Here is a 25,710-nt window from a genome sequence, read left to right on the forward strand (position 1 = left end):
AGACTTTATGTGTGAGGAGAGTATGTGTGGGAGGAGTATGTGTGAGAGAGAGCAGACAGTAGGTGTGAGAGGGAGAGAGAGAGGAGACAGTAGGTGTGACAGAGAGGAGACTGTAGTTTGTGAGAGAGGACACGTACGTTTGAGTGTAGCAGATAGTGTGTGAGAGGAGAGGAGGAGAGACAGTGTGTGAGAGAGGAGAGCGTATGTCTTAGAGATGGATAGTGTGTGTTTCTGTATGAGAGGAGGAGGAGAGCAAATGTGAGAGATGAGTGTGCATGTGTGAGAGGAGAGTGCGTGTGAGAGAAGTGTGTATTTGAGAGATGGAGGGAACTGTGTGTTTGGTTAGAGAGAGCGTAACAAGTGAGTGTGTGGGTGTAAGAGAGAGAGAGAAGAGATTGTGTGAGAGGAGATGGGTGTGTGGAGGAGAGTGTGTGTGTTTGAGAGGGCGACAGTGTGTGTATGAGAGGAGGAGAGCATGTGTGTGTGTGAGAGAGATGAGAGTGCGTGTAGGAGAAGTGTGTTTTTGAGAGAGGGAGAGAGATGTATGTGTGTGTGTGAGAGAGATAGTACCAAGTGAATGTGTGGGTGTAAAAAAAAAAAAGAGAGAGAGCATGGATATAGAGTTTGTGATTTATATATAAACATAAATATGAATATGAAAATAAATATACTAAAAATAAATGATTTAGGAAATACGTTCAAAGTATCAAAAATCATGACATTTCCGAATTCAATTAGGTTCTATCCAGCTCTTTTGGTTTTGAACCTTTATTCTATCCGGGTTCTTTCGTTCGAAATCATAGTAAATGGTACAACATCCGGGCTGTTTGGTCATAGCAAACCCAACTTATTGGTTCTATCCGGGTTCTTTTCTAATGTTTCCGTTGAGAAGATATCCGCAAGTATCCAAATAAAATGATAAAGTGGATCAAAGACGCAAGAAACAAACATTAACATTGTAGTATATGTATGCTTGGAGATAAATCTACAAAGATGTAATTGTCCAAAATTCAGACTGTTGATATATTAAAGTTAATTACTCCTTGTTTAAAGGACAGTGGCAAATATTTCATGTTCATGACGAGAACAATAATACTATAATAGTTCAATCTTTGGCAAGGGTTTTACAGCCTATCGTAAGAAAAATATTAAACAATGCTAAATGTTTCACAAACTTTTCATTAACTATATATATATATATATATATAAGTGTCTAAGAATGTAACTTTAACACACTAATGAGTGTTATAAAATTAGGTGTTATATTTTATATATTATTCACGCAATATTTCGCTAAACAAATTAGCTTCATCGGGCGTGTGCATCTATCAAGGTGAAATCGGATGCATGACAAAAAATATCTTTGTAGCTTGAGCTACACAAAAGTTTAACATATTGATTAATGATCTGTATAAAACAATTTTTTGCCGTTTATTGTACATAAACAATTTTTTCAAAAATTAAAACAAATAGTTGTTTTAGTTAAATAGAAGTAAAATTGATGAGTTATTCCTTTGCTTTCGGGTAGAACTGTTTTTCATCCCTCTCATTAAGTCCATCAGGTTCAAGAGTACGTAGCTGATGCATCCAGAACCTTTCTCTCTTTTTTCTCATTTCTGAGTCCCAATTTTGGTTTACCTCAATTATTTGAAAGGTGATATTTTCAAAAGTATGTCCTGTTCTTAAGAGGTGTCTCGTAATTGGACAGTTTCTTCCTTTTGTATAAAACGACCGATGATTGTTTAGTCTGATATTAAATGTGGTTTCTGTTTCACCAACATACTGCAGCTTGCAAGTTCCACAAGTAAGAATGTAAATACTATTTTCCGTTTTGCAATAAGATGTAACATAGATGTTGTATCGCTGCTTTGTTACTGTGCTGCTGAAAGAGTGGTCAGTGTTGGCGGCTTTACAGCACTTACAGTTCCTTCTACCGCATTGTTTGTAACACCCAAATTTTGAAGTTTCTTGCTTCTTTACTTTTGATGTCACAAGTATGTCTTTGAGATTTTTGGGTCTGCGATAGGCAATAAGAGGAGGTGATGGAAAAATTTCTTTTAAGGACGAGTCATTTTCGATTAGACGCCAGTGCTTTCGGATAGAAGATGAAATATTTGTCAAATCGGGATGGAATGTTACAACAAACGGAATTCTATCTGCACGGGTCGCCTTATTTTTGTATTCCATGAGGCTAGCTCGATCTTTTTCTTTAGCTTTATCAAAAGCGTCTGTGATGTTTTTGGTTTTATATCCTCTTGATTTCAGCTGTGTTTTTAGTTGTCCCAAACGATAGTTAAGTTTGGATTCAGAGGAGCAAATTCGCTTTAGTCTGATGGCTTGACTGTAAGGTATACTCCTGGAGCAGTGTTTCGGATGACAACTTTTTGGAGAAAGGAACTGGTGTTTATCAGTTTTCTTTGTGTGGAGGTCAGTTGTCATGATCCCGTTTTTTACAAATGTGGTGGTGTCGAGAAAAGCAATTTTCTCGCTTGAAAATTCAGATGTAAATTTAATTGAGTGATGGAACTGATTACAATGATCTAAGAAATCTTGCAAATGTTCTGCAGTATCGTTCCATTTCATGTCAATATCATCAATAAAACGGAGCCATGACAAAGGTTTGTATGGCACACTCAAAAGGATGCGTTCTTCGAGATCCCCCATAAAAATGTTGGCAAAAGAAGGTGCCATTTTTGTTCCCATACTAGTTCCGTCAATCTGTAAAAAGTGCTTGTCGTTGAAAACAAAGTTGTTATTTTCAAGAACTAGCTTGAGCAATTGAACTAGACAGTCAGTTTGGGGATGTTTATCCTTTCGAGTATTCCATACTTTTTCACACGCGGCTATTCCTTCATCTTTTGGAATATTTGTGTATAAAGAACACACATCCATTGAAACCAAAATTGTGTTGTTGGGTAAAGGACTTAAGGAATTCATTTTCTTCAAATAGTCAGTCGTATCTTGAATATGAGATGGTAGTTGTTGAACATGTGGTCTGAGATGGTAATCAACAAATTCAGAAATTTTTTCGGTGGGATGGCCATTAGCTGATACTATAGGTCTCCCCGGAATCCCTTCTTTGTGAAGTTTTGGAAGTAAGTAGAATCGACCGGCTGTGCACGTTTCGTCTGGGCGTAGATAATCGTACGTATCGTCATCAATTTGTTTATCTTTATTCATTTCTGAGAGGGCGTCATTAATTTTTTTGTTGATTTCTTTTGTTGGATCACATGTTAGTTCTTTATAAAATTTAGCGTTTGAGAGTTGACGATTTCCTTCTTCGATGTAGTCTGCCTTGTTCATCACTACAACGGCACTTCCTTTGTCAGCTTGTTTGATAACAATTTCGTCACGGTCTTTTAAGTTAATCATGGCTTGACTTTCTGACTTTGAAATATTTCTGACTTGTTTACCACTGATTGAAGATCTGACCTCAGCTTTGACTGATGTAATGAATGATTCCAAATTGTCGTTTTTGCTTTTAGGGGGATTCCATGTACTTTTCTTTTTAAATTTTGGGATGCATATGTCTCCTTCATCACTCTCATAATCAGATTCATTCATTCCGGCTTCTTTTAAATTTTTCTTCTGTTGTCTATTGAAATGTTCTTTCAACCGGAGACGCCTGGCAAATGCTTCTACATCTGTCTCAAGTTGTAAATTGTTGACGGTTGCTGGAGCTGGACAAAAATTAAGGCCTTTACTCAATAGTTTTTCCTCAGAGGTAGTTAGTTCTATTGATGACAGATTTACAACTAACTTATCTTGAACTGCGTGTTTTTGTTTTTTAAAACGCCATATGGACGTAATTCAAAGACGACTATTCGACATTCAAAGAATAGAGAAACAAAATTTCAAAGCTAAACAAAATAAAAAATTCAAACGAGACCGTTTAAACCAACAAAGTTCCGTTTTTGAAGAAGATCCAATTTTAAACTTGTTAAAAGAGAGTAAATCAAAACAACCGAGGAAAAGGCGTTTTAAAAAACAAAAACACGCAGTTCAAGATAAGTTAGTTGTAAATCTGTCATCAATAGAACTAACTACCTCTGAGGAAAAACTATTGAGTAAAGGCCTTAATTTTTGTCCAGCTCCAGCAACCGTCAACAATTTACAACTTGAGACAGATGTAGAAGCATTTGCCAGGCGTCTCCGGTTGAAAGAACATTTCAATAGACAACAGAAGAAAAATTTAAAAGAAGCCGGAATGAATGAATCTGATTATGAGAGTGATGAAGGAGACATATGCATCCCAAAATTTAAAAAGAAAAGTACATGGAATCCCCCTAAAAGCAAAAACGACAATTTGGAATCATTCATTACATCAGTCAAAGCTGAGGTCAGATCTTCAATCAGTGGTAAACAAGTCAGAAATATTTCAAAGTCAGAAAGTCAAGCCATGATTAACTTAAAAGACCGTGACGAAATTGTTATCAAACAAGCTGACAAAGGAAGTGCCGTTGTAGTGATGAACAAGGCAGACTACATCGAAGAAGGAAATCGTCAACTCTCAAACGCTAAATTTTATAAAGAACTAACATGTGATCCAACAAAAGAAATCAACAAAAAAATTAATGACGCCCTCTCAGAAATGAATAAAGATAAACAAATTGATGACGATACGTACGATTATCTACGCCCAGACGAAACGTGCACAGCCGGTCGATTCTACTTACTTCCAAAACTTCACAAAGAAGGGATTCCGGGGAGACCTATAGTATCAGCTAATGGCCATCCCACCGAAAAAATTTCTGAATTTGTTGATTACCATCTCAGACCACATGTTCAACAACTACCATCTCATATTCAAGATACGACTGACTATTTGAAGAAAATGAATTCCTTAAGTCCTTTACCCAACAACACAATTTTGGTTTCAATGGATGTGTGTTCTTTATACACAAATATTCCAAAAGATGAAGGAATAGCCGCGTGTGAAAAAGTATGGAATACTCGAAAGGATAAACATCCCCAAACTGACTGTCTAGTTCAATTGCTCAAGCTAGTTCTTGAAAATAACAACTTTGTTTTCAACGACAAGCACTTTTTACAGATTGACGGAACTAGTATGGGAACAAAAATGGCACCTTCTTTTGCCAACATTTTTATGGGGGATCTCGAAGAACGCATCCTTTTGAGTGTGCCATACAAACCTTTGTCATGGCTCCGTTTTATTGATGATATTGACATGAAATGGAACGATACTGCAGAACATTTGCAAGATTTCTTAGATCATTGTAATCAGTTCCATCACTCAATTAAATTTACATCTGAATTTTCAAGCGAGAAAATTGCTTTTCTCGACACCACCACATTTGTAAAAAACGGGATCATGACAACTGACCTCCACACAAAGAAAACTGATAAACACCAGTTCCTTTCTCCAAAAAGTTGTCATCCGAAACACTGCTCCAGGAGTATACCTTACAGTCAAGCCATCAGACTAAAGCGAATTTGCTCCTCTGAATCCAAACTTAACTATCGTTTGGGACAACTAAAAACACAGCTGAAATCAAGAGGATATAAAACCAAAAACATCACAGACGCTTTTGATAAAGCTAAAGAAAAAGATCGAGCTAGCCTCATGGAATACAAAAATAAGGCGACCCGTGCAGATAGAATTCCGTTTGTTGTAACATTCCATCCCGATTTGACAAATATTTCATCTTCTATCCGAAAGCACTGGCGTCTAATCGAAAATGACTCGTCCTTAAAAGAAATTTTTCCATCACCTCCTCTTATTGCCTATCGCAGACCCAAAAATCTCAAAGACATACTTGTGACATCAAAAGTAAAGAAGCAAGAAACTTCAAAATTTGGGTGTTACAAACAATGCGGTAGAAGGAACTGTAAGTGCTGTAAAGCCGCCAACACTGACCACTCTTTCAGCAGCACAGTAACAAAGCAGCGATACAACATCTATGTTACATCTAATTGCAAAACGGAAAATAGTATTTACATTCTTACTTGTGGAACTTGCAAGCTGCAGTATGTTGGTGAAACAGAAACCACATTTAATATCAGACTAAACAATCATCGGTCGTTTTATACAAAAGGAAGAAACTGTCCAATTACGAGACACCTCTTAAGAACAGGACATACTTTTGAAAATATCACCTTTCAAATAATTGAGGTAAACCAAAATTGGGACTCAGAAATGAGAAAAAAGAGAGAAAGGTTCTGGATGCATCAGCTACGTACTCTTGAACCTGATGGACTTAATGAGAGGGATGAAAAACAGTTCTACCCGAAAGCAAAGGAATAACTCATCAATTTTACTTCTATTTAACTAAAACAACTATTTGTTTTAATTTTTGAAAAAAATGTTTATGTACAATAAACGGCAAAAAATTGTTTTATACAGATCATTAATCAATATGTTAAACTTTTGTGTAGCTCAAGCTACAAAGATATTTTTTGTCATGCATCCGATTTCACCTTGATAGATGCACACGCCCGATGAAGCTAATTTGTTTAGCGAAATATTGCGTGAATAATATATAAAATATAACACCTAATTTTATAACACTCATTAGTGTGTTAAAGTTACATTCTTAGACACTTATATAATTCAATTTAGTAACTGCATCAGTTTATTTACAAACTGATCCACACCTATATAGATTGAATGTTGATTGTTGCTATTTTTAGACACTATATATATATATATATATATAACAAGTCAAAAAGGGTACAACATCACCATAAAATAACTATAAAATATACAAATATTAGATATTTCGGATAACAGATATCCTTCTTCAATAATAGCACGATGTCAAATGAATCATGTCAATTCAAATTGAGACTCTATCAAAATCTTGATTTATACAATTTAAGCGAACGCTGGAACAATTTTAAAATTTCCAAACACACCGCAAAGACTACAGAAATATGCCAAAAATAAAAATAGTTATTTACGATGTGAAATGGCACAACTTTAGATTTCCAAAGGATGTGACAGTTGAGATGTAATAACTGCATTGAGGGCAGTCCTCAAACAAAAAAATCAAAAAAATCAAAAGTGTCGTTACCGATCCAGGATGGTATAAATTAGACAACGGCAGGGCAATTATAACGGAAACTACATATTAAAGCCTTCCAAACGAATAGCAGTCTAATAGTGATTGAAAAAATAAGTTTTGTATATTGAGCTTAAATAATTGAACGTGGCAACGTACTTATACATCATCCCGAATCAATGAAAACCTGTAATTTAAACGGTAATTTTAAAAATAATTTCGAACTGTAAAGCCAGTACTAAATCCGGCGTTGTTTAAAACAGGTGGTCACAGAAAAATGAGGGACTCGTTCTATGTTTTTTCATTTATGCCCTCTGGGGAGACTGTCCGTAACTTTCTTATCCAAAATCTTTCCCGAGCGACTCTGTCGACCTTCGACCAACACTCGTTGTGGTCTATGATCGTGATGGTAAGGTTTTTGAGATCAGCTTGTGTGTGTCCAGGTGATCTCAAATGACGACTTACGGGTAAGTTATTCAGTCATTTTATATATATATATATATATATATAATTAATAAAATGGTTCAACTAACTAAAAGAACGACAAATCTACGACTTAATTATTGTATCTATGAATAAAACCATAAAATGACAAGAAACTTCTTAATACAATGAGAGGTGGGAAAAGCGCTGAACGCAAAAAAAAACAGTCAATATAAAAAAGGAGATGTGGTATGATTTCAAATGAGACAACTGTCCACAAGAGACCAATATAGTTTATGAACAAATAGAAATACTAAAGTATACAAATCTACCGTCTGTCTTTCTCTTCGTTTACCTGAACTTTAAGAAACAAAATTACAAAAAAAATTAAAAAAAATAATTAGCTCCAGAAGAAATTGCCTTATGATGTACATCTCAAGCTTTATGCCCTATAAAATTTGTTTAAAGACCTAGATACATCAGATATACTGGTACTCAATTATATAAAATGGTCACAGAAATTAGGTTAAACGAAACTGCATTTATCCTAGTATTACACCTTTCAAACTATCAAAATAGAAACATTTTTACTCCTATGTTGATTGTGTGTTTTGTATAAATGGTAATTAAAGCAAACTTATTAGCGCGAAGCACACTTCGATGTCTATGTGTCTCTTGTGGAGATCTGTCTGATGCAACCATGCCACAGGTTTTTATTTTTATATTATAAGCGCGAAGCACCCTGACTTGCAACAGGCACATGCACATGTGGCGGGATAAATAAGTTCTTTTCGATTTCAAGGTTCCCTCTTTTAATTTCGATCAGTCGTCATATGAAAACTAATAAAAAAAAGTAATTCTACAACCATCTTTTTTTGTATCGTTTATCCAACAAAAAATAAATCTATTAAAGTGGAAGTCAATGTTGCTGTTCTGCAATTTGAGCATCATAGAACACTATATATGTTGTTTTTACAAAACTAACAATAATTCAGTAAAACGTTTTTTTTTACAAAACTAACAATTTAGTAACACGTCTTTATTCATTTACAACTAAGTCCTATCTTCAACTATCAGATAATATATTTGAATATAAAAAGAAACATTCCAAAATACCAAAAATCCTGTTCAATTTTGTTACATATACGTACTCAAAATCCTGTTAAATTTTGTTGCATACATGTATTTGTCGTAATGAAGTGCAATACAATATGATCTTACTGATGGTCGAACATCAATTGTCTTCGATCAATCCAGATCAACCGACTTTTATTCTACTTAATCTCAGACAATTATTGTTTACCTCGATGTCAACGGCTAAATCCATGATAAATTGAATAACGCCCTTGATCTATAACATCTCGTATGAATTCATTTTTTTAAACAATATACAGAAGACGATATCCACGGGTGTCATTCGGTTTATCGAGAGAAATGAGTGTGAAAGAATATCTAACGGCGGTCAAGTATTGAGCGACGATCGTGAAAGTTCTGGTAACGGATCGTGAAAGATATTTAATCGAGAAGACATATGAAAGGTCAATACATATTCTAGTTTAATTAATTACACAGACAAATTTACGACAAAATAAAACTGTCTGTCAAAAAGGTTCAACGTTATGATCAGTATGTGAGAATATCCAGTTTTAAAATTACATAGTTATTACAAAACAACAAAAGGCAGATTGCTTCTCGACATTTCAATGACATAAAAAATGTAAACAAACATGATTTTTTTCACAAATTCGACTAGAAACCTTACTTTTATACGAATAAGGGCATTCTATTTGAATTAATACAATGGTTCTTATAGTTATTTTGTATAAACATAATCTGAAACTTGGTAAATAAAGAACTATTTACACAAAAATGGATTTTTTGGATCGTGAAAGATTACGTACGGCATTTTTGAAGATCGTGAAAAGGATCGTGAAAGATCTGATGCTACGAAGACGTTCAAATTATTCTTCAATTATATCATAGTTAATATTTGTTATTGATATTGAGAAAAACTATATAGGTCAACATCCTCAATAGGTTTAAGCTTTTCAAAGTATTAATATTTTCAGAAAATGAAATTGTAAAATAGTTGGATGAAGCTTTTTACTGTCATGTGAAGTACTCACTTATCACGAGTTATAGGATACCCACATTTTGTATATTGGATCCTAAAAAGTACTTGTCCGTCAGACAGGATTCACCTGATCCCGAATTTGCCTTATTTCACGGACGAAGATTCATTTATGTGGTCAAGTCCGTATTGCGGATTCGTTAAGCTTTGGGATAACTGTCTGTTGTTATGATTGTGAGGTGTACATTTTTAACTTCTGCAAGGTTTCAAATATCATCGAACTCGTTATAATGCATCATTCGGCAATGCTCATTTTATGTTTTCTGGCCTTTGGATATATACCTGTATGCTATAGCGACATTGTATTTCGTGTGTGGTGTACATGTCTGTTTGCATGTTTCATACATGACCATGATGACGTCAATTGAATTTGATATATTGAATGATAGTAATATGTCTATGTCTGGCTGTCGGTCAGGGTTCATATACTTTTGACCTTATGTTTCGAATTAATTGGCTAAGCATAACTTTTATATTTGTCAGTTTCTAAGGCACTGTAAGGATCGGAACACATTTATTTGGTCTACGGAATATTTGTAGAGATTTGTATGTCATGGTTCATCTGACCTTGCACTATTTTTATGAACCATTGACAATCTAAATTAAAAAAAAAAGATGTGGTATGATTGCCAAAGGGACAACTATTCACAAAAGACCAAGCGACACAAACATTAACCGTACGGCCTTCATCAATGAGCAAAGCCTATACCGCATAGTCAGCTATAAAAGACCCTGATATGAAAATGTAAAACAATTCAAACGAGATAACAAACGGCCTTATTTGTATAAAAAAAATGAACGAAAAACAAATATGTAACACATACAAACAACAACCACTGAATTACAGGCTCCTGACTTTGGACAGACACATACATTGATAATGTGGCGGGGTTAGATATGTTAGCGGGATCCCAAACCTCCCTCTAACCTGAGAAAGTGGTATAACAGAACAACATAAGAACGAACTATAAAAATCAATTGAAAAGGCTTAACTCATCAGATGGACAAAAATACATTAAGCGCATTTGCCACTACTAGTAAAACCCTTGATATTATAGACGTACGTTCCATAAAATTAACTATCAAAAGTAAATCAGACGAGACATTACAACATTTGAGCTCTGGTATTTTATAGTCTGTAGTATATAGTTAAATCAATCCACATCTGCGTTGTATTTACCGAACTTAAGAAAGTACTGTTGCACAAAATGTTGGTTAGCGTTCAATCTCAAATTACTCATGAAAGATGCTGTTTTGCTGTAATTTTTTGTTTGATGGATATCATTTTGGTTTAAACGTTGCATATCCATATTATTGGCTAAATAGTGTCGGTCTGCCTGAATTGCACTTGACCGATTCTCAGAGCTGAATCTTTCAAACTTATTTAGAAATGTTTTAGTTGTTGTTTTTTAACTTTCGAGGAAAGATTAAAAAAAATAGCTTTAATGTTCATCCTTATCAAAATAGTTACAGGCTTCAACCAGTTGCAGGTTTATCAAATGGTAAAAGAAATACTGATTTCTGATATTAAGTAATAAGTCTGGTCACGCATTATCTTTCACGATCAAAATAATGCGTTGCCTGATCTTTCACGATCAAGTTTGATGGATATTCAACAAATTCAAGGTTTTCATATACAAATAAATGCTTTTAAGAGAAGAACATACCTTAATTTTACTGCACTATCATTTACACTAAAGATTAAATTTCAAATATATCACGATGAACTGAAATATGACCATTATTATAACAAAAAGCGTGTTATTTGTAATTAATTTCATAGACATGCATTGCGCCTTTTGTGTTTTTACATAAAGTACTGCATATTTTCTCTTTCTTACTTCACAGTTATGTTGAGGAAGTTAAACCATTTTGACAGACATATTTTTTTGTTCGGATTTGTTCCGCGTTTTGAAAATTAAGCGATTTTTTCAAAGATTCTGACCTAGAATTTTCATTAAATGTATTTCACGATCCGTTACCAGAACTTTCACGATCGTCGCTCAATACTTGACCGCCGTTAGATATTCTTTCACGCTCATTTCTCTCGATAAACCGAATGACACCCGTGATATCGGAGATTGATGATCATCCAATAAAATTCATATCAGTCTCTAATGGAGTGCTTTTAAAATATGTTAATTGCTCTAAACAACAACGAAAAAATCACTGACAATTTGCGACTTGCTAGGTTCATGTTGGCAGAGACAAAAAATACATAGTATGATACATTATATGTCTTTGATGCTAGCGATTCTACAGGCCTGCTTTTAACATTACTATTCTGAAAAACGGAATAGCATAATCTTAGTTTTACAGTGATGTTGTTTACCAAACCCGTACATTTAGAGACGATCAATGTAAACTTATCGTTTCATTTAATGAACCAATTAAAAAGGTAATCAGTTCAACCAAAAAGGTAATCAGTTCAACACTGCTATTAAATCTTTTGATATTTTTTTTATCTGTACATGTATGAATATACTAGATTTGTTATCAATGAATTAAAACCCAAACAAAATATTATTGTTATTCACGGTTTTGCTATCAATCTGTACCTCTATTTCGGAATTGCACAAGGTCATGTTTTTCTCTGACTTATTAAAATGAAGCCATTACTATAGATCCGTTGTAACTGATTATTATTTGTAAGTTTAGTTACATGCTTCTCTTATCAGCTGTTATTGAATGTAAAATACATGTAGCTTTCTCTTATCTGAAGTTTGTGTCTTTTGTGTTTTTGTAAGTTATTTTTGTGCTCTGTATCCATCTGATGAATTAAGCCCGTTTCAAATATTTTTTACTGTTATTCAATTATGCTGTAGTGTCGAAGGCCGAAGTTAGGATATGGCGCCACTGCAAACATGTTTTAGTTTAAACATATTTATTTATAGTGGATATGGAAACAAGTTTTGCAAGTTATAATCCCTTCCCACTTTGCTGATGAGAGTGCATCCTTGTAGCTGCATTAGCCTGCTCTTTTTCGAACTCTACAAGGGTGCAAGAGATATGGCTCTCTCTTAAAACGGTTCAGCCATTTATCGTCCCTATCGACGGACTATCATCGTTTCCCCAAGACCATACTCGCAAATAGTGTGAAGGGAGATATTTTACCCCTTCAACATAGCGTACGAACCCGTTCCAAGTCATGAGCCTGTAGTTCATTTGTTATCTTTTGGAGCTGAATATCATATTTATTTTGTGACTAAATTAGATCGTTAGTTTAAAATTTCTTGTATGAATTTTTTACAATTTACTTGAGGCCTGTTATAGCTTGCTACGCTAATTGTCAAAGGCTGTACGGTGACCTATAATTGCTGAACTTCTATGTCACGTCATTTCGTGTCTGGTTGAGAGTTGTCGCACTGACAATCGCGCCATATTTTTCTCAGTTTGTGGATAGTACATACATGTATTTGTTTTACTTTTACTTTTTGAACTACTATATGTACATGGTGGGTTTTTTAGCATGAAAAATACATAAGTGTGTTCACTGATACATGTATGATAAATATAAAATTTTGATTTATTTCAAGATTATAAAGATATTTTGAAATCTCATAAAAATGCTATTTATCAATTAAGTATATCATACTTTAGCATGTTGTGCATTGTAGCTGTTCGTTCAATTTAAATCTTTATCGCAACACATGTGCTAAGTTTTAATCCTGGTGCATGCGTCTTTCTTTCTTATCCGTACAGGTATATACAGTTTTGTTGCGTGTACTTTGGTGTTTTTTCTTTTGTAGTATGATACCCTCTTACTCTGAAATCTCTCATCATTATTGAACTTAATTCGGTATTTCCCGCTTGTTTCTTTAATTTACAAATCAAGCATTTGTGATCATCATTTCAAATATAATAGCAACCTAAGCTTTAACAGCTAGCTAGGCGTTTATAACTTAATCGCTGTCAAATTATCTATCATACTGATTTTTTAAAAGTACACTTGACATTTTAAAGATTAAGTGAGACTAAAAACGAATATAAATTAATGTTACAATTTTAACCTTTCAATTTATTTCAATGTCGTTTTGTAATCGTTTTCACCAAAATTAAAAATCAAATAATCGCAAATTATTATCTAAGTATCTATAATATTTAGTATTATTTCATTACAACACAAATTCAATTCGTAAACGTAAGTTATCCAGCGTGTGTCATTGGTAATGTTTAATTTGATTATCAAATAAAACGAGTCCAATTATGAATTTAATAAACACTGTTTTGCGCAGTGTATCGTCTTTATCATGAATAAGTGCTCAAATCTAATCATTTTTTAAAGAAAAATAAACTGAAGAAATAGCATGAACCCTTAAAAGGTTTATCACCGGAAGCGTCGATAGCGTATAGGCGTCTAGTGATATGCATATATGATAGTTTAATAGAGGTCTGGAGCTTGCATGTCAATAACTGCTAATAGTCCCTGTGTTAAATAAGTTTTCATGTATCATTGTCACTTTGCAGACTTCTTTTAAAAGTGAGTTTTACTGTGCGTATTGCTACATGTATGTGTTCCTTTATTCTACATTGACTAGAGGTGTATAGGGGTGGGTTGAGATCTCAAAAATCATGTTTAACCCAGGCGCATTTTAGGCGCAAGTATGGAGCCTCTAGCCTTTGTTAGTCTTGTATGTTTTTCAATTTTATTTAATTTATATAGTTTTGTAGTTATTTGTGACGTCCGTTTCCACTGAACTATTAAATAATTTAATTTAGGGGCCAGCTGAGAACCGGTCCCGGGTGCGGGATTTTCACACTGCGTTGAAGACACATTGGTGGCCTTCGGCTGTTTTTTGCTCTTTGGTCGGGTTGTTGTCTCTTTTACATATTCCACATTTTCATTCTAAATTTTATATCGTCGCCATACGAATTGAACCATAGACCGTTACATTGTATGTAACCTGACATAAATTGAAATGGAATGTACTTGTTTATTATAGCCTTGATAATTATGCTCGGTAACGAACTCTTATAAAATTCATTTTCTTTCAATTCGAATCGATTTCACTAGTTTTACACAATTTTTAAGGAAACGCTTCTACTAGCGAAACATGACGACATTTCTAACAAAGCATCTTTTGTTTGTCAAATAAAAACACGTGTGAGATCCATTACTATAATTCTACATTAATATAAAAGATATTTTGAAACCTTTGCCCCGTGGAAATGTTGTAAAAGTGAAAAATAAGACGTAATGCAGGATTTTTCTTTATGCTTAAATAGAGAAGTCGTCTAAACAAGGTCGTGTTCTATTGTATTGTGTGCGTAAAGGTTGTTTGTTTGAGAACTGTAGACATTTTTAAAAACGTATGTTTGGCTCTAAGCGTAATGAACAGAACTTTTGTCCTTAAAAAGACTTGTTTTTGTTATTGCTTTTAATTTTCCACTAGATAATTATTATGTATAACCTACTTTTTCTAGTACATCTGATTTAAACAAATAAAATAATATTTATATTCGTACTTATAAAGTTAGGCGAAAACGTCATCATTATGAGAATGAAATCATTTAGTCCACATTGCTCTTCAATTTCGTACTTTATTTGGCCTTATTAACCTTTTTTGATTAGAGAGTCACTGAATAGTCTTTTGAAGACGAAACGTGCGTCAGGCGCAAATATAAAATTACAATCCTGGTATCCATTTTTTGTTATTTAGGTATAAAAACTAGAGGCTCTAAGGAGCCTGTGTCCTCACCTGATATATTTGTTTATAAACTGCATTTTACTCCTATGTTCTATTTTTAGCCAAGTCGGCCATGTTGGTTGACAGGTGGGTTCATCCGATAATTTCTTTTAACTAAATGCACTAATGATGATTGCGGACAAGATAATAACCAAAAACTGCAAAATTTTCTTACAATTACTAATTTAGAGGCAGCAACCCAGCTACGGTTTGTCTGATTCATCTGAAAATTCCAGGGCAGATAGATTTTACTCTAAATGCTTTAGTTTCAGAGATATAAGCCAAAAACTGTATTTTACCGCTATGTTTTATTTTTAGCCGTGTCGGTCATCTTGGTTGGCGTGCCGGGTCATCGGACACATTTTTTTAAACTAGATACCCCAATGCCCAATGGTGATTGTGGCCAAGTTTGGTTAAATTTGGCCCAGTAGTTTCAGAGAAAAATTTTGTAAAAGTTAATAGACGACAACGGACGCTGAAGAGATGAGAAAAGCTCACTTGGCCTTTTAGGCTAGGTGAACTAAAGACATTGGTATCCCGTCTGTAGGTTTCAAAACATCATTGGTTTCAAACTTTAAAAAATAATTTCTTCGTTGTGTCATTCAATCTGCATGACATCAGTTCTCCTCTTACTAAACACCATACACTCAATGGAATGATTTAGTATCCACATCTGATACACGATGCCTCGAGTTATGCGGTCTCACAATGACTTTATGTTCGGCTTTGATAGCTGATAGAATTGATATTAATACTTTAGAATTGATATTAATAATTTAGAAAAACGGTTTCATTGAGAACTTGGAAGACCCATCAATATTACGTTGCTTGTAAGAACATTTATGTAATTCAAGGATCCAATACAGTAAAGAAAAATATATTTATTTTTTTGGTTTTCCCATTTATATAACTTTATACCCTTGCATTGATCTTTCCATTCTGGAAATTTGTTGTAAATTTCAAAAGCAGGTCAATAAATCAAATCAATTCCCAACAGTTTGTCTACAGTTGTAATTAATGATGGTACATGTATATACATTTGAATGAAGGACAAGTAATATATTACCATGAAACATGTTAAAAGGTTTTTTTTATTTGTCGACTTTATTTTATCCAAACACAATTAACCTTCAAATTATTAATATTCATGCTAGCGATGCTTGTTTCTAATATAAAAAAAAATCCAATATCTTACTTACCTTAGATACTTGGACATATCGAAGTATTCACATTTAATTCAATTATTGATATTCAATTTAAAAGGAAACAACATTTCTTGTGAAGAAAATGTTAAATAAAATTCTTGGAATAACTAGAGATTCGGACTTAAACATTAACAATCATATATCTGAAATACGTAAAAAGGCATCAAAACAATTAAATATTCTAAAACGTATGGGTTAATATTTAAACAGGATGGGTAGGTTAAAAGCATACTTCTAATTCATTCTTTCAAATTTTAACTATTGTCCTGTAATTTAGCAATACTCCAGCGAAACAAATTCTTTTTAAATGGAAAAAAAAATCAAGAAAGAGCTCTCAAATATTTATAAAATTTGTGATTATAATAGTTCATACGAAAAACTACTAAAAAATTGAAATTACCATCTTTAAAAATAAGAAAAATAAAAACAATTCCAATATTAACATTTTCAACAATTCCCAAAGGAAGTCCAAGCTATCTTCATGATTTGATTGAAATAAAAATTAACGAGTATGATTTAAGATCAGAGGATCAGCAGTATTCCCGAAAGTAAGAACTTTCAGGTATGGCCAAAGGTGACACGGTAGTATTTCCTGGCCCATAGGGGATAATGATAGCAATTTTAGAATTTCCACCCATTTCTAACACTTTTAAAAAAAATTCTACATTCACAGTTAACTGAGGTACTCTCATTTTACTATTCAGAAAAAATTTGAATGTGTATCATGGCGGTTTACTTTTTTTGCAATTTTAAAAACCTAAGACTACTAGTGCTTTTGAGTTATTTATCGTGCAGTAAATACAAAATTTAAAAATATTCCCAAAAAATCATTTTCATCTGTATGTAAAATTATTTCATATTTTTCTACACGTAATTTATCCCTCAGTTTGGGAAAGTATATCAGTTGATACTGTATTTGTTGTCCAATTACACTGTTCCGATACATTGAATTAGGTAGAGTACACAAAAGAGAAACCTACATTCTGGAATGCAAATACTACCGTGCCACCTTAAAAATCGCTTCGCTATAATGCCGCACAAACCTTGAATGAGCTTCCGAACCATTGTCGAATGGAAAATTCTTTTGACAAATTCACAAAAATGGTACAAACAAAGATCCACATAACAGCTCATGCAAGTCCAGTGCATGCATATAGTGTTTATGTCTGCGTTTCTTTTATTTTTTTTAATGTTTGTGGGGCTATTTGATTTACGCTATCTTATTAATATTATTACCTTTTGCTATGTTTTAAGTCCATACTTTGCTTTTTATATGTCATCTACTGATCGGATTTGAGAAACGGCATCTCATTGATAAAGGGGAGAAAATATTCACGATGATAAGACAGACAGACAGACAGACAGACAGACAGACAGACAGACAGACAGACAGACAGACAACACTTCGAAACTAATTCAAAACGTTTAACAAAAAAACAATTAACTTTAAATTAAGTAAAGAACACCACACTCCTACATACAAAAACTAAAGATTGAGGAACACGAACTCTCAACCAGGAACCATAAGTGAAGTACCGAAAAATAGACTACATAAAAAATTAGGTAAATTCTAAGATAAGACAAGTTTTCAAATCGGGTATCTTGCTTGTGCAGACAAAGTGATAGTCATTAAGTGTGACATTCATCGCGATAAAACGATTTATGTTGTCATTGATATAAGTAAAGAATCGAAACGGTGTTATATTTTGAACATGAGTAATGCTTCCAACCTTCGTAACTGTTAGTTTGAACCAGACTTGTCTTGTCATGACATTAGTTTGTACTTTAAAGGTATCAAAAATCTGAATATTTACATTTTGTAAATCCCTTGAAACATTCATTGCTCAATAAGTCTGTGACAATGTAACATTTGATATGATTCATTATTATGAATAAAACCATTATCGGTAAAACTAGGCTTACTTTAATGTGGCTTTTTATAATAATGGCGTCTGTTTAATAATATTCATATGATTGTATATTCAAAGTGTAAAATCAGTCAAGGTGACCCAAGTTTTCGGTCAGATGTCCTTAATTCTATTGCAATATCGGCTTCTGAATCAGTGAACGGATTTGCATAACAATGGGTTTTTTTTCTTGAGTGATGTTTTGTCCTTTTTTATTCATTCTTGAAAATTTAGATTAGTTCCATTTATACGATTTGTCTTATACGATTTATACATCCCAAGGAGGTTATATGAAATCTAATATAACCTTATTGTAAATACGTAACGATTTGACAAATTGAGCCTTTAATTAGAAAGAAGATAACTAATAACGATCCATTCAGTATTGACATAAGTTAATTGTTATAAAAAAAGTCCGGAAATAGAAAAAAATATTTATACAATTTATAAACAGGAATGTAGTACACGGATACCCAACTTGCACTATCATTTTCTATGTTCATTTAGTCTATGTGGGATTAAAACTCTAATTTACCATTTAAGTTAGAAAGATCATACTACAGGGAACACGTGAACTACGTTTCAAGATTAGGGACTTCAACTTCATTTAAAATTACCTTGATCAAAAACTTAAACATAATGCGGTACAGACAGACGAATAAACGAAAATATTTCAAAATATTTCAACATAAAGCTGTCACAATGAGGCCACAATCAAAGACAAGCACACATTCTGTTGAGAACTTGCACACTTATATAACGGGCAATTTTATGCAGTAAAATGTAACCGTTGCTGGTTAAAGTTTAGACAAATTAATAAGATTTATTTCTCTTATTTTCAAAAATTGAAAAATTTATTATACCCATTGACCTTCATGACGTCAATACAATGAGGGACCAATTTAGTTGTGTACAACATATAAGAAGGGCCATCAAAGACACTATATATATATAGCTATCAGGGACACATGGCTGTAGAATACAATTATACTTCAATTGTACCCTTCGTCTGTAGAAAAACATTTGATCTTATATGTTGGAAGAAAGTCGAATAGACCAACAGAGAGATGACATCTCATTAATAATGGAAGAAAATATCAACAATGATAAAAAAAAAAAAAAAATATATAAGAAGGAAGACAGACCATAACATAACAAAACAAAATTAAAACAATAATCTAAAAGTGAAAAAAAACACCTTCTACATGCAAAGCAAATTAAAAATTGAACAGCACAAACTCGCACCAGAAATCATGTTCTAAATAGTATCTAAAAAAATACTGAAAATTCTAATATAACGTCCTTATTATGCCTTGTAAAGTTAAACAAAGCCGTTTTCTAATGAGCATAAAAAATATGTTTGGCACATGCGCACGAACTTGCTGTGTATATAATCATTAGTTCCATCGTTATCCTTTAAAATGTATACATTGAAGCAGCTAGCCTAAACTTTTATTATATATTTTTATAAAACAACATATATTTACCCTGCTTGAAGTTTTTAAACTTATCAAATATGAAATGTAATGTACAGACTCCTGGGGAAGAAAGCGGGAACAGCTAAACATTTTTACGATATTTTCGTACGCTTCGACCAATGAAATTATTGTATTTGTCCTATTAGAATCGAAATAATTATTTCTTAATTACATTTCATAAAACATTCTATGATTCTACGATAAAGAAATTTTCCACCCGGGTATCTTGTTGGCGATCAATGGGGATGCACTCGACTTCAATCTTCATTGACTATCATCATGATTGAATTTTTCAATTGTCCTATCGATGATCGGTGGTTTTCTTCGCGCACTCCAGCTTCATCCACATATAAAACTGCCCGCCACGAAATACCCCAAAGGCAATGATTAAAAGTGGCGTTCAAAGAAAGAAATCAGAATTGTTTACGATAAGACAAAGTGATGATCATTAAGTGTGACATTCGTCGCGATAAAACGATTTATTTTGTCATTGATATAAGTAAAGAATCGAAACGGTGTAATATTTTTAGCATGAGTAATGCTTCCAACCTTCGTTACTGTTAGTTTGAACCAGACTTGTCTTGTCATGACATTAGTTTGTACTTTAAAGGTTTTAAAAGTCTGAATATTTACATTTTGTATATCCTTCGAAACATTCATTGCGCAACACGTTTGTGACAATGTAACATTTGATATGATTCATTATTTTCAATTGAACCTTTATCGGCAATACTAGGCTAACTTTAATGTGGCTTTTTTATAATAATGGCGTCTATTTAATAATATTCACATGTTTGTATATTCAAAGTGTAAAATCAGTCAAGGTGACCCAAGCTTTCGGTCAGATGTCCTTAATCCTATTGCTATATCGCCTTCTGATTCAGTGAACGGATTTGCATAACAATGATTTTTTTTCTCAAGTGATGTTTCGTCTTTTTTTTTATTCATTCTTGAAAATTTAGATAAGTTCCATTTATACGATTTGTCTTATACGATTGATACATCTCAAGGAGGTTATATGAAATCTAATATAACCTTATTGTAAATACGTAACGATTTGACAAATCGAGCCCTTTAATTAGAAAGAAGATAACACATAATGACCCATTCAGTATTGACATAAGTTAATTGTTATAAAAAAAGTCCTGAAATAGAAAAGTTATTTATAAAATTTATAAACAGGAATGTAGTACACGGATACCCAACTCGTACTATCATTTTCTATGTTCAGTGGACACTAAAAATTGGGATTAAAACTCTAATTTACCATTTAAGTTAGAAAGATCATATAACAGGGAACACGTGAACTACGTTTCAAGCTTAGGGACTTCAACGTCATCAAAAACTACCTTGATCAAAAACTTGAACATAATGCGGTACAGACAGACGAACAAACGAAAATATTTTATGATATTTCAATATAAAGCTGTCGCAATGAGGCCACAATTTAAAGACAAGCACACATCCAGTTGACAACGTGCACACTCATATAACGGGCAAATATATGCAGTAAAATGTAACCGTTGCTGGTTAAAGTTTAGACAAATTAATAAGATTTATTTTTCTTATTTTCAAAAATTGAAAAATGTATTATACCCATTGACCTTCATGGCGTCAATACAACGAGGAACCAACTTAGTCATGTACAACATATAAGAACATATAAGAAGGGGCCATCAAGGATACTATCAGGGACACATACCTGTATAGAATACAATTATACTTCAATTGTACCTGTTCATCTGTAGAAAACCATGTGATCTTATATGTTGGAAGAAAGTCGAATAGACCAACAGAGAGATGACATCTCATCGATAAAGGAAGAAAATATCAATGATGATAAAAAAAAAAAAAGGAATTAAGACAGACCATTACATAACAAAACAAAATTAAAACGACGTACACACAGACAATAAACTAAAAGTGAGAAAAAAAACCTTCTGCATGCAAAGCAAATTAAAAATTGAACAGCACAAACTCGCACCAGAAATCATGTTTTAAAAAGTATTTAAAAAAATACTAAAAATTACATTTCATAAAACCTTCTTTGATTTTACGATAAAGAAAGTTTTCAACCCGGGTATCTTGTTGGCGATCATTGAGGGTGCATTGGACTTCAATCTTCATTGACTATGATTGAATTTGTCAATTGTCCTATCGATGATTAAATGATTAAAAGTGGCGTTCAAAGAAAGAAAATCAGAATTGTTTACGATAAGACAAAGTGATGATCATTAAGTGTGACATTCATCGCAATAAAACGATTTATGTTGTCATTGATATAAGTAAAGAATCGAAACGGTGTTATATTTTGAACATGAGTAATGCTTCCAACCTTCGTAACTGTTAGTTTGAACTAGACTTATCTAGTCATGACATTAGTTCGTACTTTAAAGGTATCAAAAGTCTGAATATTTACATTTTGTAAATCCTTTGAAACATTCATTGCGCAACACGTCTGTGACAATGTAGCATTAGAGATGATTCATTATTATGAATTAAACCATTATCGGCATAACTAGGCTTACTTTAATTTATTTTATATGATAATGGCGTCTTCTGAATAATGTTTACATGTTTTTAATGATATGAATATATATTTAGATAACGATAGAGATTTTTTAAGGTCCCATATGGGCTTCCGTAGAATTGTTACCTTCATCTGTAGAAAACCATGTGATCTTATTATGGAAGAAAATCGAATGGACCAACAGAGAAACAGCATCTCATTGATAAAGGGAAGAAAATAATCATCATTTCGTACTTTAAAGGCATCAACAGTCTGAATATTTACATTTTGTAAATCCCTTCAAACATTCATTGCGCAATACGTCTGTGACAATGTAACATTTGTGATGATTCATTATTATGAATTAAACCATTTTCGGCATAAATAGGCTTACTTTAATTTATTTTATATGATAATGGCGTCTGTTGAATAATGTTCACATGTTTTGAATGATATGAATATCTATTTAGATAACGATATAGATTTTTTTAGGTCCCATATGGGCTTCCGTAGAATTGTGACCTTCATCTGTAGAAAACCACGTGGTATTTATATTATGGAGGAAAATCGAATAGACCAACAGAGAAACAGCATCTCATTGATAAAGGGATAAAAATAATCATCATTTCGTACGTTAAAGGTATCAACAGTCTGAATATTTACATTTTTTAAATCCCTTCAAACATTCATTGCGCAATACGTCTGTGACAATGTAACATTTGTGATGATTCCTTATTATGAATTTAAGGTTTATTTACCCTTCCGTAGCCATTTTTGTATGAATTTTTCAAACATCAATTGTATCAAAACGACAGATAAAATGAATAATAGAGACAGGCCATTTAGTACAAACTCTAAGGGGAAACTTGATGCAAAGCTTTATTTTTTACTGTTCCAATGCATTTGATAGAAAAAGAGGACTTTGTGGCAAATAAATCAAGATTTTTATAGAAAATCTACAGCCTTTAATACAGAGATTTTTGTTATAAAACTTGAAACATAAATTACTCACTTGATTTTCTATGATGTGCTAGTGTTTATTTTTTACGAAAAGTTCTAAGCAACCTGTAAATTCCAAAACACCTCGTGCTGAGTCACTCAAGTCGAGCGGACCCTAAAAGTTGTACTTGATTTTGGCCATATTTATATTTGTTTTTACCAATAATTTCATTTATAAACTTGTTTATAGGAAATCAATGCTAGCACTGCATGCAATGATCATATATCTATCAGTCATCAAATTGCCAAATATGAGAGTACAAGGATAAGGGCTGTGGATTTTCTATAAAATTCTTGATTTATTTTCCACAAAGTCCTCTTTTTCTATTAAATGCAATGGAACAGTAACAAATAATGATTTGCATCAAGTTTCCCCTTGGAATATGTTCAAAATGGCCTATCTCTATTATTCATTATATCTGTTGTTTTGATACAATAGATGTTGGTGTTTTGGAATTTACAGGTTGCTTAGAACTTTTCGTAAAAAATAAACACTAGCACATCATAGAAAATCAAGTGAGTAATTTATGTTTCAAGTTTTATAACAAAAAATTCGTTCAAAAATGGCTACAGAAGGGTTACATAAACCTTAACCATTATCGGCATAACTAGGCTTACTTTAATGTGACTTTTTATAATAATGGCGTCTGTTTAAAAATTTTCGCATGTTTGTATAGTTCCAAGTGTAAAATCAGTCAAGGTTATCCAAGTTTTCGGTCAGATGTCCTTAATCCTATTGCAGTATCGGCTTTTGAATCGGTGGAAGAATTTGTGTAACAATGGAAGAAAGTAAAAAGTGCATTGAGGACACAAAATTCTAAAAAGTTGTGCCAAATACGGCCAGAGATATATTATATGTCTCTGATACGGCTAAGGTAATCTATTCCTAGGATAATAAAATCCTTAGTTTTTCGAAAAATTCAAAGTTTTGTAACAGTAAATTTATATAAAAAAGGACCATATACATGGAATTGATATTCATGTCAACACCGAATTGCTGACTACTGGGCTGGTTATTCCCACGGGGACCAAACGTCCAACCAGCAGTGGCATCGACCCAGTGGTGTAAATATATAAAATAGTTGCTTTTATACGATTCGTATATTACGATTTATAAATACGTAACGATTTGAAAAAATAAGCCCAATATATAGAAAGAAGATATATACACCAGTACAATCTATAAAGGATCGACATTGTTTTGAAAAATCCAAGAAGAGAAGAAACATTTGATATACAAAATCCGAGTCGAGTATTTATTTTGATTATGAGAAATCTTGTTGATTGTATACTAGTCGTCTCTTTCCATATTCTGCTGTTTGTTTATTCTGCTGTTTGTTAATGTAAAACATGGTGTCTAATATTATGGCTTTCACAATGGTCACATTAAATAAATATTTATTTAGTCATTGTTTTGATTATCCTTGTTGTTTTAGACGTAACTATTAAGTATCGGACCGACAATAATATCAAGAATAACCCCTTATTTCATTTATTTTGTATTTACAATTTACATGGTGTTTTTAATGATATATCAAATTTATTCGTTCAGTGTAAGTTCACTTGTGTAAATATGTCTTCTGATTAATATTTTACAGTGTGTCTATCCATGATGTGATGTGAAACTATTGTTTCAGATCAGGCTAAAGGTTGGTACCTACTTAAACGTTTAAACCTTCTGCATTTGTTGGCACCTGTCCTACGTCAGGAATATGATGTTCAATAGTTGTCGTCTGTTGTATGAGGTTCATAAGTGTTTCTCGTTTAATATACATATATATATATATATTAGAGTGTTGGTTTTCATGTTTGAACAGTTTTACATAAGTCATTTTTAGGGCCCTTTTCATCTGTTCGGTTTGAGCTGAGACTCCGTGTTGAAGACCGTACTTTTATCTATAATGGTATATTTTTACTAATTATGACCTCGATGGAGAGTTGTCTCATTGGCACTCATATTCATGTTCTTATATCTATGGTCAGATGATTCTATCAGACGGTTATGTACATCATACAATCATTCCATATACTAAATGTTGACCTATTAAGCATAATAGAAGAACAACGTAACTTATCATGAAATCTTTTATCATTTAGACATAAAGATCAGGTCAGGGTCAGTGGTAATATATTAAAAGGAAACGTACCACCATCAACAATTCTATATACCACATATCACTTAATACCACTAATTTAGTTAACCTATCAGTTGAAATAAATGAAACCCCGACATTTTCTATTAACTTAAAGTTGATAAATTAACCATAAAAGTAAGGTCAGTTAACCCTTCAGACGAATATGTGTCCTTACACTAAACTATCAAACGCACAGGTTTTGTTTTTCTGTGCT

General features: G+C 32.9%; 2 protein-coding genes across 2 annotated transcripts; one reads left to right on the forward strand and one right to left on the reverse strand.

Moving 5' to 3' along the window:
- Positions 1 to 1,506: 1,506 nt before the first annotated feature.
- On the reverse strand, positions 1,507 to 3,564 carry LOC134726448 (uncharacterized). Its single transcript, XM_063590852.1, has one exon. It carries the CDS (start codon positions 3,562 to 3,564, stop codon positions 1,507 to 1,509), a length of 2,058 nt encoding a protein of 685 aa, XP_063446922.1.
- Positions 3,565 to 3,799: 235 nt separating this feature from the next.
- On the forward strand, positions 3,800 to 6,265 carry LOC134726449 (uncharacterized). The gene has a single exon (XM_063590853.1). It carries the CDS (start codon positions 3,800 to 3,802, stop codon positions 6,263 to 6,265), a length of 2,466 nt encoding a protein of 821 aa, XP_063446923.1.
- Positions 6,266 to 25,710: the final 19,445 nt, after the last annotated feature.

Source organism: Mytilus trossulus, chromosome 7, assembly GCF_036588685.1.
Source record: "Mytilus trossulus isolate FHL-02 chromosome 7, PNRI_Mtr1.1.1.hap1, whole genome shotgun sequence".
Lineage (NCBI taxonomy): Eukaryota > Metazoa > Mollusca > Bivalvia > Mytilida > Mytilidae > Mytilus > Mytilus trossulus.